The sequence below is a fragment of the Zea mays genome, chromosome 1, assembly GCF_902167145.1.
Source record: "Zea mays cultivar B73 chromosome 1, Zm-B73-REFERENCE-NAM-5.0, whole genome shotgun sequence".
NCBI lineage: Eukaryota > Viridiplantae > Streptophyta > Magnoliopsida > Poales > Poaceae > Zea > Zea mays.
The window spans coordinates 224463475-224478226 of record NC_050096.1 but is presented as its reverse complement, the minus strand read 5'-3'; the positions used below and the strand labels follow the sequence as shown (position 1 = coordinate 224478226).

Genomic DNA, 14752 nt, shown 5'->3' with positions numbered 1-14752 from the left:
CGTCCTTTGCCATGATTCATTTGTGGCCGACGTTGGGGAAGAGAAGGCCCTTGTTGACGGCGATGTTGGCGGCGTCCTCGTCGGAGGAAGAGTCGGTGGAGCTCTCGTCGGAGTCCCACTCACGGCATACATGGGAATCCCTGCCCTTCTTCTTGTAATATTTCTTCTTCTCCTTCCTTCTCCCCTTCTTGTCGTCGCCCCTGTCACTATCACTTGATAATGGACATTTAGCAATGAAATGACCGGGCTTACCACACTTGTAGCACACTTTCTTGGAACGGGGCTTGTAATCTTTCCCCTTCCTTTGCTTGAGGATTTGACGAAAGCTTTTGATGATTAAAGTTATCTCCTCATTATCGAGCTTGGAGGCGTCGATGGGGAGCCTACTTGACGTAGACTCTTCTTTCTTCTCTTCCGTTGCTTTGAAGGCAATGGGTTGCACCTCGGGTGTGGAGGTGGTGCCTCGCTCAATGATTTGTTTGGAGCCTTTGATCATTAGTTCGAAGCTCACAAACTTTCCTATCACTTCCTCGGGAGACATTAGTTGATATCTTGGATCACCACGAATTAATTGAACTTGAGTAGGGTTAAGAAAAACAAGTGATCTAAGAATAACCTTGACCATTTCATGGTCATCCCATTTGGTGATCCCGAGGTTGCGCACTTGGTTCACCAAGGTTTTGAGCCGGTTGTACATGGCTTGTGGCTCCTCTCCTTGGTGAAGCATGAAGCGACCGAGCTCCCTTTCGATCGTTTCCCGCTTGGTGATCTTGGTCACCTCATCTCCATCGTGCGCGGTCTTGAGCACGTCCCAAATCTCTTTGGCACTCTTCAAGCCTTGCACCTTATTATACTCCTCTCGACTTAGAGAGGCGAGGAGTATAGTAGTGGCCTGGGAGTTGAAGTATTGGATTTGTTCGACCTCCTCTGAATCATAATCTTTATCCACTTTCTTTGGTACCTGCACTCCATACTCAACAATATCCCATATGCTTTTGTGGAGTGAGGTTAGGTGATGCCTCATTTTATCACTCCACATAAAATAATCTTCACCTTCAAACATAGGTGGTTTGCCTAATGGGACGGAAAGTAATGGAGTACATTTTGAAATATGAGGATAGCGAAGGGACATCTTACTATACTTCTTGCGCTCATGGCGCTTAGAAGTGGCGGATGCCGATTCCGAGCCAGAGGTGGAGGGTGACGAAGAGTCGGTCTCGTAGTAGACTGCTTTCTTCATCTTCTTCTTGTCACCCTTCCGTTGGGACTTGATGGAGGAAGAGGATTCCTCCTTGTGCTTGTGGGCGGACTCCCTCAAATGTGTTCTCCCCGAGTTTGCGGACTTGTCGCCGGTCCCGATCTCCCTCATGGCGGATGCTCCCGACATCACTTCGAGCGGTTAGGCTCTAATGAAGTACCAGGCTTTGATACCAATTGAAAGTCGCCTAGAGGGGGGCTGAATAGGCAAATCTGAAATTTATAAAGTTTAAGCACAACTACAAGCTGGGGTTAGCGTTAGAAATATAATCGAGTCTGAAAGAGAGGGCAAAAACAAATCACAAGCGAATAAGAGCGGATGACATGGTGATTTGTTTTACCGAGGTTCGGTTCTTGCAAACCTACTCCCCATTGAGGTGGTCACAAAGACCGGGTCTCTTTCAACCCTTTCCCTCTCTCAAACGGTCACCTAGACCGATTGAGCTTCTCTTCTCAATCAAACGGGACACTAAGTCCCCACAAGGACCACCACACAATTGGTGTCTCTTGCTTTGATTACAATGATCTTGGGAACAAGAAACGGGGAAGAAGAAAGCCAACCAAGCAACAAGAACAATAAAAGAACACAAGCCGATCTTCTCACAAGTCCTAAGAACTAGAGTTGAATTGGGGACTTTGATTTGATTGAAGGCTTTGATTTGTGTCTTGGAGTGTTGTGTATTGCTCTTGTATTGAATGAGGAGTAGTGAATGCTTGGATGTCTTGAAGTGTGGTGGTTGGGGGGTATTTATAGCCCCAACCACCAAAACAGCCGTTGGGGAACTCTGTTGTCGAAGGGCGCACCAGACAGTCTGGTGCGCCACCGGACATTGTCCGGTGCGCCAGCCACGTCACCCAACCGTTAGGGTTCGACCGTTGGTGCTTCTGACATGTGGGCCACCGGACAGTCCGGTGGTGCACCGGACAGGTCCTGTTCACTGTCCGGTGCGCCATCTGACGCCTGCTCTGACTCTGCGCGCGTAGTCGGCACTATTCACTATTCATTATAGCCGTTGCATACGACCGTTGGCGCGGGTAGCCGTTGCTTCGCTTAGCACACCGGACAGTCCGGTGAATTATAGTGGAGTGGCTCCCAGAATTCTCGAAGGTGGCAAGTTTGGAGTTGATCTCCCTGGTGCACCGGACACTGTCCGGTGGCACACCGGACAGTCCGATGCGCTAGACCAGGGCAGCCTTCGGTTGTCTTTTGCTCTTTTTATTTGAACCCTTTCTTGGACTTTTTATTGGTTTGTGTTGAACCTTTGGCACCTGTAGAACTTATAATCTAGAGCAAACTAGTTAGTGCAATTATTTGTGTTGGGCATTTCAACCACCAAAATCATTTAGGAAAAGGTGTAAGCCTATTTCCCTTTCAGGAACAAACTAATACTGTGAGGGGCTACTGTTGGGGGCCTTCATCTTCAGAAGGTCCTCAAAAACATGACTAACCATTTGTTTTCAGTATGTTACTAAGTATTACAGGAGCTTCATTATCAAAAAAATCTTCGACATAGATCAATGAAAGTACGACAAAGCAAGCTTCGTTAAGTTGACGCAGAAGGGCAACGTAGGGAGAAGGTGTTGTTCAAGCTGCTAAGTGCAAATGACAAAATTATCCCTATGACATTGTAAACCTTGTATGTAATCTTTGAGGGTATGAATGTAATATCGTATGAAGTTGTACGATTGCCTATAAATAGGTGAACAATACCCCTGTACTGGACACGCTGGATTGTAATTGCATTCACACATTTATCTTCAAGCAAGCCGAAGGTATCAATGTAATGTGTGCCTTAATATTATTTTCACATTCAATACGAAATGATCAAATGGCATGATATTACATTTGTAATCATGTTTTTACATTTGTGAATGATGAAGACCTATTCTTCATGACCTTCGTTATACCCGAAGGGAATAATGCTTCGAGGGACGAAGGTCTTTAATGTTTAACAAATGTGTTGCCTTGTTCTTGATTCACAACAATCGAAAACAAGTGACCAACATGCAACAAAGAAGAACTTCGAATATAAGCCATAGGAGAAGCTTCCAAACAACATAGGCATAAACCTGCACAACTGAGAATGGAGAAAATACATTATTGCCCTGACGTCATTTATAAACAATGTGTGTAAAACCTTGAGGGGCATGATTGTAATTTTGTACAAAGGCGATTCATCTTCCCTATAAATAGGTGAATAGTGCCCTGCATAAGATACCTTTTTAATGGCCATAACTTCATGTTGCTTAGCCTACAAAGAACCTTTGTGCCATCCTGTGTCCAGGAGCCGAAGGTATGTTTGTAGACTCATTATCAAAAGAGATGGTATAAAATGATAAGGCATATGAGATGAATTTAATGTGAAGTTCTACTTTGTCGCTTTCATATCATTTCATTATGCTTCTCTTCAAAAACAGTCGTCCCTCGTTCTAACACTTTGAAGAAGTGTTAAATAAAGAGGACGAAGGTCTTTACATCTAACTTGTGTTGCCTTGGTTTTCGATACCTTTAGGGGAATTGAAATCAAGTACCAACATTGGAACCCACCTCCGATGATCTCACGACCACAACAAGCTACATCACGACGAAGAGCATGCCAAGCCATCAAGCTTTGTTAGCATCCATGTAGAAGCTTATGTTCCCCATCACTAGGGGCTCGAGCTTTGAACCCAACAACAAAAAGCAAAACAAAGAGGCCCAAAGAAGGGTACAACATGTAGGCGTCCAAGGACCCTACATTAGGACCAAGTGGTCCCATATTCCTATTACCTTCTCTCAGGATGACCTTCGTCTGAAAGACTATCCACATAGAGATACCACGGTTATCTCTTGTGTTATCAAAGGCTTTGTAGTGCACAATGTTCTGGTCGACATAGGTAGTGCCGCATACACCATATTTGCCAAGGCTTTTAATCAAATGCAAGAGCTTGAAGATAAGATCCAAGATTCAACGTTTCCTCTCTTTGGCTTTGGAGGACAACAGGTGATGGCACTAGGAAAGTTGACTATGCCTATCAACTTCGGCTATGTTAACAACACAAGAACAGAGAAAGTCTTGTTTGAGATTATTGATATGGAATTCCCATACAATGCTATCATCAGAAAAGGAACTCCCAATGCATTCGAAGCAGTTTATGGCAGCCAAGAAGCTTATCTTTGCATGAAGATACCCAACAATCAAGGAGTGATATCAGTTTATGGCAGCCAAGAAGCAGCAAGAAGGGCAGAAGGGACCCTGCAAGAGACAAAGATTGTTTATAACATAGTCGAAGCTGAAGTGCAAATCTAGGAATCTACAAAATCATTAAAAGAAAAAACATCTTCGGTGGATCAGCTAAAGTTGGTACTTCGCTGTGATGATCTTGCAGAACAGAGGGTTTTCTTTGGCAATCAGTTAACTTCGGAGCGAGAGTCTAATCTCCGAAGGTTTTTGTTTCACAACAAGGATGTCTTTGCCTAGTCAACAAATGAATTGTGTGGAGTGGATAAAAGCATAATAAAGCATGCCCTAAATGTGGATCCAAGTTTCAGACCACGTAACTGAAGACAAGGCCGAAGGTGCAAAGGCTGAGGCTAAGAGATTGCTTACCGCCAAGGTCATAAGGGAAGTTGCATACCCAGAGTGGTTATCCAATGGTAAATGGAGGATGTGTATTGATTTCACAGACCTCAACAAAAGCATGTCCGAAGGATGAATTCCCACTACCAAGAATTGATTCACTAGTGGATGCAGCTGCAACCTCGAAGCTCATGGGTTTGCTGGACTGCTACTCAGGTTACCATCAAATATGGATAACAAATAAAGATGAGCCGAAGACCAGATTCATAACCCCAGTGGCACTTACTGCTACCTTCGGATGCCTGAGTGGCTCAAGAATGCTGGTAGAAGCTTCAACAAAATGTCAAAGTCTGTCTTCTTAACTTGGCTAAGTCCGTCTTCAGCTTTCGGAAAACCAATGCTTCAGGTGATTTTTTGTTTTGTCGAGTGTTTTTCTTTGTCGAGTGCAACACTAGGCAAAGACGTAATCTTTGCCGTGTGTAACACTAGGCAAAGCCACTGTTACCTGTGTCTCCCACTGTCAAGACAACTTTTCTTTGACGATTGCCCGAGATATAGCACTTGACAAAGGTCCTTTGTCGTTCCATTCTTTGCCGAGTACTCTTTGCCGAGTGCAACACTAGGCAAAACCTTTACCGAGTGTAAAAAAGGCTTTACTTAGGCCCTGTTTGTTTTCCTCTCCTAAAGTTTTGCATTATATTTTTGCTAAATTTTAGACACTAGAGAAATAAACAGGGTGATTAAAAGTATTGTGCTAAAGTTTAACACCACTTTAGCTCCACCGAAAATATTAACTATACTAAAAAATAGTCTCCCGACCCCTTTCTCTCCTCCCCACCCATTGCATCTACTTTTTCTATCTCTCTTCCCACGCTCGGCCAACCAGCTACCGTGTAGTAGCTACTTTGGCCAACTAGCTACGGCGCACATGTTGATTGAGCAGGCAGGTAGGCAGCTACATTTTAGGCTCACTCCAAAGCAGCCATCTGGCTAGATAAAGCTAAAATAACTGCTCCAGCTAAACGGACCAGGCAAAATGAAAAGCAGGTGAGAGAAAAACCATATTGCCTGATACTATGACCGGTAGCTAAATTCTTTATTCTTGATTGACCACTGGGCCCAGTGTCTACTCTATTCCAGCTGAACGTATGAATGACTGTGTTGTTGAAAAGATCTAGCGTATGACTGAGCAGGTAAACTACAGACACTAGCCAAAAGTACAGATGGATGCCCGATTTGCATGCCTCCCGTTGGAGTGAGCCTTAGTAGCTACAGTTTAGCTCTACGTGCTAAAGTTTAGTCTTACATCCAAACAACTCTTAAGTGCTAAAATTTATAAAAAAATAAGAAATACTAAAGAAATATAAAAGCTAGTAATGTTTGTGATATTATATAAATACCATTAATATTATAACTATTTGATGTCACAATAAATGTTGAAATTTGATTGAACTTTAGAAAGTTTGATTAGGGATAAACTAGAATTATGTCGTAATAGATGTTTTTTCAAAGAAAATAAAAATTTATTCTAAAATATAAGAAATCTAAGAGTATTTAAATTCATAGAAATAAGTCTTTCCTAGCATCTGTCACAACATTTTTTTAGCTTTGGCATCAACAAGATGAGAGCCCCGCCGCAATGGAACGCCAAGTCACGCAAAGCGAACTGAACGGAGGCATGGGCCCCACTACACCGTCCTCCGACGCGCGCAAACTTCTAAACAGCTCCACTTGCTTTCAGGTTTCGGCTCCGTTCCACACACTTCCCATCCCCGGACGCCCACTCCAGTACTCCACTACGCCTCTGATCCCGTGCCGAGTGCCGCCATTTCCCGTGCCCCCCACCGCCGCCCCGCCGCCGACGCGATCCCCATCACGCGCCGCCCATGGCGCCCCACCTACTCACCCCACCAGCCCTCACCGTTACGGGCGCCGCCGCCCCAGGTCGCCTCGGCAGCGCCGGATCGGCGGACCCGCGGACGCCCAGGCCACGCGCGCCGTGGCCCACTTTCTGCTCCTCCCCCAGCAGAGGGCGGCGGGAGCTGAGGAAGAGGAAGGGCTTGAGCGTCGCGGCGGCGGCGGAAGTAGCGGAGCCGGGTGGGCCCGCTGGGGCGATGCGGCTCAACGAGTACATGGTCGCTGTGGACCGGCCCCTCGGCGTCCGCTTCGCGCTTGGTGTCGACGGACGCGTCTTCGTCCATTCCCTTAGAAAAGGGGTAAGTGACTAAGCGGGTAACGAGCAATGGGAAGGAAGTCATTCCCGGCCCCCGGGCGGGCGAGTCGTTGAAAGGACCTTCGGTTGCCGAGTGACTCTGGCATAGTGACATCCGGCTTCTGCATGTGGTTATGCATGGCAGGGAAACGCCGAGAAGTCCAGGATCATCATGGTCGGCGACACGCTTAAGAAGGCAGGCGCCGACGGCGAAGGCCTCGTCACCATCAAAGACCTAGGTGACACGGAGTACGGCACTAGAAATGTCTTTATGTTTCACTCTTCCAAAGACTAGCGCCTCTATGAAATTTAGTGAGCCATCCCGTTTGTCGGTTTTGGTCAATATGTCATATATGAGGTTTCTTATGATCGAAAGTGCCTTTGCTGGTTATATGAGGTTTTTTTTTTTTGAACTGGTCTTGTGAAATCCCTACGTCTGAAAGAAGCCTTAAAAATCGACTTGTAACTAATAATTTTCTGGACTATGCGTTAAGCTTAGTAATTCAAGATTCTGTTTCAATTGCTCAATCGGAACGGTTCTTTGTTATGGTATAGATATTTCATGGCACGCAACAGTACTCCCATGCACTGAACAAACAAGTTTGAGTTCTGTGCTTTCCCAGACATTGAAGTGCATATATTCTTAATTGTTGCAGCAGGCGATTTAAAATTGAGCCCTACACTCTGAATTTCTTGACAAAGTGTTACCTGTTGGAGCACCACCTTGCTCAAAATTTAAGATACCACAAGTCCACAATCTAGCAGTTCAGTACCAACTCTGCAGCGGTAGTGTAATGTTGTGGCGTTAAGCAGTGCACCCTCGTCGATGACAAGGAGGGGAGCACCTTTCCTAACACCGCTGCAGAGTTGGAGTTCGTTGCCCGCGGGACACGCACCATGCTTGCACTTGGAGACAACGGGCCGGTACGGTTGCTGGCGAGGTCGCGCCACCATGTGCCAAGGTCAACCGCCATCAAGGCTGCCCTGAGCGTCTGCCGGCGCACCTCATGCTGCTGCCAATGCACTAGGAGGCCACGCGCTGCAGACACCTTGCAGGCACTCGCCCGCAATCGCCTTCCTCTTCGCGAGCTGCGCCGTTGCTTGAAGATTGGGTGTTGTCATTGCCGACGCGCTAGGAGGCAGCGTGCCACCGCCTATAGCTGCGCCGTCGATGCCCGGATGCCATCCACGCCGTAGAAGACGTCATCGTAGTGCTGCTGTGGGCATGGGGGCGGTGAACGATGGGGCCGATGAAGGAGATGTTGTCATTGTGAATTCCGGCACCGTCGTTGATGAGAGGGCGTGCGATGGAATTGGTGATGGTGATGGTGGCATGGAGATGAGGTAAAGGGGCAGGCCTCCCTGAGGGATGACTGCGCTTGATGTCTCAATTTGTGTTTGGGGCGAAGACATGGTGTACTGGGGTCCCCCCCCCATGGCCATGGCGTATGATGGAATAGGGGAAGACGACTATGGCATGAGCAACAGATGAATGGGCAGGCATGGTGTCGTTGGGGCGCTGGTACGCGACATGCCATAAGATGTCGGTGGCAGTGGCTGCTATGGAGGAGGAAGAAGGGTGGCTGCCAATGTCGCCTGCATGGTTGCCATGGATCGCGTGAGCTCATGGACGACTGTTGACAAGGACTCGAGTGTGAGGGGAGGTGCCATGGATGAGGATGTGGTGGGTCTAGGCACCGACAGTGTGGAGATTGGTAGCGTGGCGTAGGAGGCCGACGGCTGGATGATGGTGGACAAAGGCCCTGACATATCCGTACCAGATTGTTATGGGTGGCATATGGCTGATGTTATGTGGTTCCTAGGATCGCGGATATGTTCGCTGGACGGGGCTGCGAGGGTTAGAGGGCCACGACTAGGGTTATCGATCAGAATCTGGTGGGTTGATAGGATTGTGGATCCTACTGGGGTCGTGGCGCAAAGAGCAAGGATGGGGCGTTGGGGAGGCCAATCGTAGGGCTTTGCCCACGGCCGGCAAGAGAGAAGCGATTTCCTTCTAATCTCTTACTTACCTTCAATTGATACAATCCTTCTCCTTATATAGAGAGGACTACTTGACCTCTAAGCACTAGATCTAATCTTATCTCTAATTCTAATCTTATCTCAAACTAGCCTTATCTTTATCTAACCTACCTGAGGGGTGTGCTGCTACAGTACCGACGTCACAACGGCATTCATATGTTCTCTTTGACTTGTATCCAGGACTGCGCTGAGGGACAAGTCAGGACCATGCAGCCTTGTCCTTGAGAGACCATTTGCTCCTTTTCCAATCCATCAGTTGCATCAAAATGAAGATTACCACATTCTATTTAACAGAGGACGAGCTGCTGTGGCCTCTTGGAACAGTGCTGTTTGGTCTACAAAGATGAACGAATCTTCTACTGGGGATGGAAAATTAGGTTTTGCTGTATTCTCCCCAAGGTTGCTAAGTTCTCAAGGATGGGCTCTTCTGTCCAATGAGAAAGGTGGACTCAATCAGAGTAGCACTAACCTTGCCAATCGCGTAAGTGAGATTGTTGGTTTATATTCTGATGAAGACGATGACAATGCTGAGTGGGCACATGGTAGCTTTCCTTTGGAAGAGTACATTAAAGCACTAGACCGTGCTAAAGGTGAACTGTACTATAATCATTCACTGGGTATGCAGTACAGCAAGGTAGTGGAAGACTACTGTTTCTGTTCATAATTTTAGACATGTACATCCATAAAGGGTGTGTCAATGCTATGCATGCTTTCAAGAGCTCAGGAATTTGTTTTAAATAAATATTCGCAGATAACAGAACAAATATTTGTTGGGTCATGTATACAAACAGAGAAAGATGTGAAGATGTTATCAGAAACTATGGTACGTTCCTGACATATGCTTAGATTTGTTGCATTGCATTTATACTTCCATTTACCTTACAGTTTAGTTAAATTTCTGATACTTCAAAAGGCTTCAGGGTATTACTGCTGTTCTGAATTTCCAAAGTGAAAGCGAGCGCATTAACTGGGGAATCAATTCTGAGATAATCAACAGTTCCTGTCGTGAGAATAACATCTTGATGGTTAACTATCCTATACGGTATGCTGTAATTCCTCCATCTAGAATATAAACTTTAGAATGTTTGATTCTAGTTCTTCACTATAGTTATATTGAACCAGCTGTAGTGTCCTTTTAAATTTCAGGAAATTGTTATCCTGTGCCAAACAAGAGTAGAATTTATATAGGTTCAAATTTGCTGTTTATTTGTAGAGCATTGTCGGTGATACTTTAGCAACTGTTGTTGTAGTGTTGTGTACTATTTGTTGCTGTGTGGATTAATGTTTTAACTTTTAAGTGCTTTATCTCTCAATATTCTGAGCTCATCCTGCTTCACCCTATTAATTATTTGAACAAAAAAGATCTCTGTAAAATGTTGGTGAGATCTTTTCTTGTTTTGCAGACATGATAGGCTTGCTAACCTTACTATTAGTTGACTGTCATTTAACTACTGATGCTGGATGTTTTCAGAGAGGTTGATTCATTGGACCTAAGAAAGAAGCTTCCTTTTTGTGTTGGTCTTCTGTTGCGTCTTATAAGGAAGAACTACCGCATATATGTGACTTGTACCACTGGATATGATAGATCACCAGCATGTGTGATATCATACTTACACTGGGTTCAAGATACACCTCTCCATATTGCTCACAAGTTCATCACTGGTTTGCACTCTTGTAGACCTGACAGGTAATTATGGTTGAGCAAAAATATATCTTGTTAGATGCTTAATCAAAGAGGTGGTTGCTTACTGTGATTGCTGCCACAGTTGTTTTTATGGTTATCGGTTTCAGAACTAAAAAGTCGTTTAATGATGCAGAGCTGCAATTGTTTGGGCAACTTGGGATCTTATTGCTTTAGTTGAAAATGGAAGGCATGATGGTAGTCCCACACATTCAGTTTGTTTCATTTGGAACAGTGGTAGGGAGGTGAGTTCCTTTTATACAAAAAAATATTACGGAAGAGTGAGTATTTGGCATAAAAGATAATTTGTTCGAGTCAGTGTGAGACCCCATGTATGGTCTTGACAATCAATAACTTGAGGGGGTTAACTTGCACGTGACATTGGCTCTAGGGCGAGGATGTAGAGTTAGTTGGAGATTTTACAAGTAACTGGAAAGACAAAATAAGGTGCAGCCACAAGGGTGGCTCAAGATATGAGGCTGAAGTTCGACTTCGACATGGAAAGTAAGTTGCCACTTGCTTGTTTTCACGGCTGTGGATATTTATGAAACAACATCTGTCTATCCCATCATCTTCTGATCTCTTTGCTGCTGATGGTTATTGAGTTTACTGAAACTAACCCTATACTCATTTAGGTACTATTACAAATTTATAGTTGGGGGCCAATGGAGGCATTCGACTTCGTTGCCTACAGAAACAGATGAACATGGGAATGTCAACAATGTGATCAGAGTTGGCGACATTGCTCGGATTCGTCCTGCTCCAAGCCAGCTACATATAAAAGTATGTTAATCCACTGCCTTCAGTGTCTCGATTGAACTTCCCACCTGTGTTCTTCTTTGCAATTTAGGCATTCTCTCATATTTTCACCAATCAAACCATATATGAGTTTTTAGGTAATAATTTGGAATAGTAGACTATGTAGCTACTACAGCCAACAATAGTATCATATTATAATACGATTGGCATCTCTCATTGGCAGGACCCATCTGTTGTTAAGGTCATAGAAAGGGCGCTAACTGAGGACGAGCGGTTTTTATTGGCGTTTGCAGCACGCCGCATGGCATTTGCAATCTGCCCAATCAGACTGTCCCCAAAGCAGTAGACGTGTCGGTCGTCCTTCTCCGAGCGGAACCAGGCGTCATCGAGGATCAGCGATTTTCGAAGCTACAGAAAACTCATGTATGTAACAACAGAGGGGCTTCTTACTGTATGTACCCGTTCACACAAAACCTGGAACGTGGCTAAGTGTCTCAGCAATGGGCACAATGTACACCTCTTTGTAATTCCATGGACTGTATACCTGAAATGAACTCCATTTTAGACTGACACTCTTGATATAATCGGAGGCCGGCTCGCAAATGGCCAGTGAACAGGCTCTGCAATCTACAGCTCTCATGGGATGGGAGAGATGACTACTTTGCCGGTTGCCCTCCCGGTCTCAAGGTAGGAGAACGCCTCCACAACCTGCGAGAAGGAGAAGGGCCCCTCCGGGTCGATGAGTGGCTTCAGCTTCCCTGACTCGAGGTACGGGTTGAGCTTCTCCAAGACGGAGCCGTTGGAGGTGACGACGAACCGGAACCCTGGAGGGCTGACGGCGCCGGTGAGAACCACCACGCTGCCGCCTTCCTTCACTACCTTGACAGCTTTGTCACCCTGACCTGAATGGATCGATGGTGCAAAGGGCAGATCATGTCAGCCGAGGCCTGAGGGTGGGTGACGGATTTTTGTTTTTGTGTGTGCTGGGCATGTGTTTGATGATGGTGATCTTACCGACTCCGTCGAAGACAATGTCGTATTTGTCCGGTAGCTCTTCCAAGTTCTCCTTAGTGTAGTCGATGGCGACATCGGCACCTAGGCTCTTGAGCAGCTCGATCTTCTTGGTGCTGGCCGTCGCAGCTACCTTGGACGCGCCGTAGACATGCTTCGCTAGCTTCATTCCACATCAAGAGCAGAGGCAGCAGCATTGCAAGGTTGAGTTCAGTCTTCGGTACGTACGTACCCACACCAACATGCAAACAGTACCTGGATCGCAAGGGAGCCGACACCGCCGGCGCCACCGAGGATGAGGACGGACTTGCCGGCGGATATTCCTGCCCTCTCCAGGCCCTCGTTGGCGGTCTCGACGGCTAGCGGCAGGCTGGCGGCCTGCGCGAAGTCGAGGCCCTTGGGCTTGAGCGCCAGCAGCTTCTCCTCGACGGCGGTGTATTCCGCCAGCGAGCCGGACTGCTTGGGCCCCTGCAGCGGATTCTCGCTGACCATGCCGTACACCTCGTCGCCTTCCTTCAACTTCTTCACCTGGCTGCCCACCTTGACGACGACGCCGGACAAGTCGTACCCCGGCACGGTCTGCAGTATCACAGCAGAGGGTTCAGCACTCCCAGAAGCAATAATTTGCAAGACGATACGAGTACGAGGATAGCTGTATCATCAGACCGGGAGAGGGGAGTCGGTGGCCTGGAACTTGCCGGCCCGCCGCTTGGCATCGACGGGGTTGAGCGCCGCGGCGACGACCTTGACGAGCACCTGGTCCTCGCCCACGGCCGGCACAGCCGCGGCCTCGTCGAGCTTGAGCACGCCGGCGTCCCCGTACGCGTCGTACACCCAGGCCTTCATCACCCCGGGCACCTCCGTCGCCACCGCGGCCGTGGCCGGGGACGAGGACGCGGACACCGCGACGACGCACCGTCCCGACCGACCAGCTTCCGAAGCTGTTCTTCTACCGGCGGCGACCCTCGGCGCTGACGACGGGACGACGAGCTTCACGGGAGCCTGAGGCGGCCGCGGCAAGAAGTATGATCTCGAGTACGAAGTGGCCGGGATCGACGAAGAGAGGAACGCGTGCATTTTTTTTTTCTCTCTCTCGATGGCTCGTCTCTGATCAACTCAGTTCAGAGCCTGTGCTTATGAGCAAACGGAGCAGGATGAACGTTGCAGGTGTTCTCTGCTGCTCTGCTTCACTGGCTGTTGTTATCCGTTTGCGGCCGTCAGGAGTGGCGGGTAGCGCTCGGGGAGACGACACTTGTGGCTTGGATTGGCGCGAGTCGCACTGCCAGCGTCGATGGGCAAAGTGTTGGGTGTAGAAAGTTCGATAGCGCTCCAGATGGCCGCTCCTCTACACGACTACACCGTCAGGCTCGGTGGACGGACAGGGGCAGAAATGGAGGGGGACGCACGTAGTTTGGTTCAGACCCAACGATTCCCCTTCCCAAATCCTCCATATTGCTACTTTCTATTTATATTAAATAAATATTTTTTCTTAAATACTTTTCCTCTATTTCACCTCCTCTCCAACATTTCCTTCCATTTAGATCTCTTTTACTTTTTAATTGAGCTATTTAAATTTTTTTACGTCAGTTTTGAGTTTTAAAAAATATTACTCTCTCCGATCTCGACGCCAAACACCAGAGATGGACTGTCTGGCGGTGCTCTCTATGGAGGCACGGACGATCCGTGGTCCTAGATCGACGGTCCGCGACATGTGCACAGGAGCGGATCCTCCTCTGTACGTTTCCGAATGGTCCATGCCTAAGTCTCGGACGTCCGCGATGATGCAGAGGGTCGTCTTCTTCGCAGCAGACCTATATCTCGCCTACCGGAAGAGACCCCGTCAGGGAGGAGAGATCCAAGGGTGTGTCTTGGCGTCGGCAGACCATCCAAGACTTCTCTAGTCGACGTAGAGCCGAAGAGAGTTGAAGATTCGATGTAGAGGAAGGCTAAGCTAGGACTAAACTAGGGCTACTCCTAATGCATAAGGTACAACGATAAGTAGAGTTGTTGGATCGATTTTGGGGGTTCAATCGGCCGTAACCCTTCATCTATATAAAGGGGGAGCTCTGGACCCGTTACAAGTCGTTTTCCGAGTTAATCCCGCAGGTTTTGCTAACAAACCCCGCAAGAAATCTGGAACCCTAACTGATTCTACGCACGCGAGGACGGTGAGTGCCGCCACTGCGGACCGTCCGGACCGCGGACAGTCCGACCTATAGGGCCAGACAGTCC

At 47.3% G+C, this 14752-nt stretch overlaps 2 protein-coding genes across 2 annotated transcripts; one reads left to right on the top strand and one right to left on the bottom strand.

The window, feature by feature from the left end:
* The first annotated feature begins 6552 nt into the window (after positions 1–6552).
* On the top strand, positions 6553–12123 carry LOC103643331 (phosphoglucan phosphatase LSF1, chloroplastic). Its single transcript, XM_008666489.4, has 10 exons — positions 6553–7033; positions 7175–7278; positions 9250–9703; positions 9821–9892; positions 9990–10111; positions 10541–10756; positions 10887–10995; positions 11142–11254; positions 11386–11533; positions 11733–12123. The coding sequence occupies exons 1-10, from the start codon at positions 6704–6706 to the stop codon at positions 11853–11855; spliced, it is 1791 nt and encodes a 596-aa protein (XP_008664711.1). The 5' UTR covers positions 6553–6703; the 3' UTR covers positions 11856–12123.
* On the bottom strand, positions 11975–13719 carry LOC100284837 (2-methylene-furan-3-one reductase). Its single transcript, NM_001157732.2, has 4 exons — positions 13187–13719; positions 12776–13099; positions 12524–12683; positions 11975–12411 (listed from the first exon to the last, which is right to left on the bottom strand). The coding sequence occupies exons 1-4, from the start codon at positions 13595–13597 to the stop codon at positions 12146–12148; spliced, it is 1161 nt and encodes a 386-aa protein (NP_001151204.1). The 5' UTR covers positions 13598–13719; the 3' UTR covers positions 11975–12145.
* Between the last annotated feature and the right edge of the window lie 1033 nt (positions 13720–14752).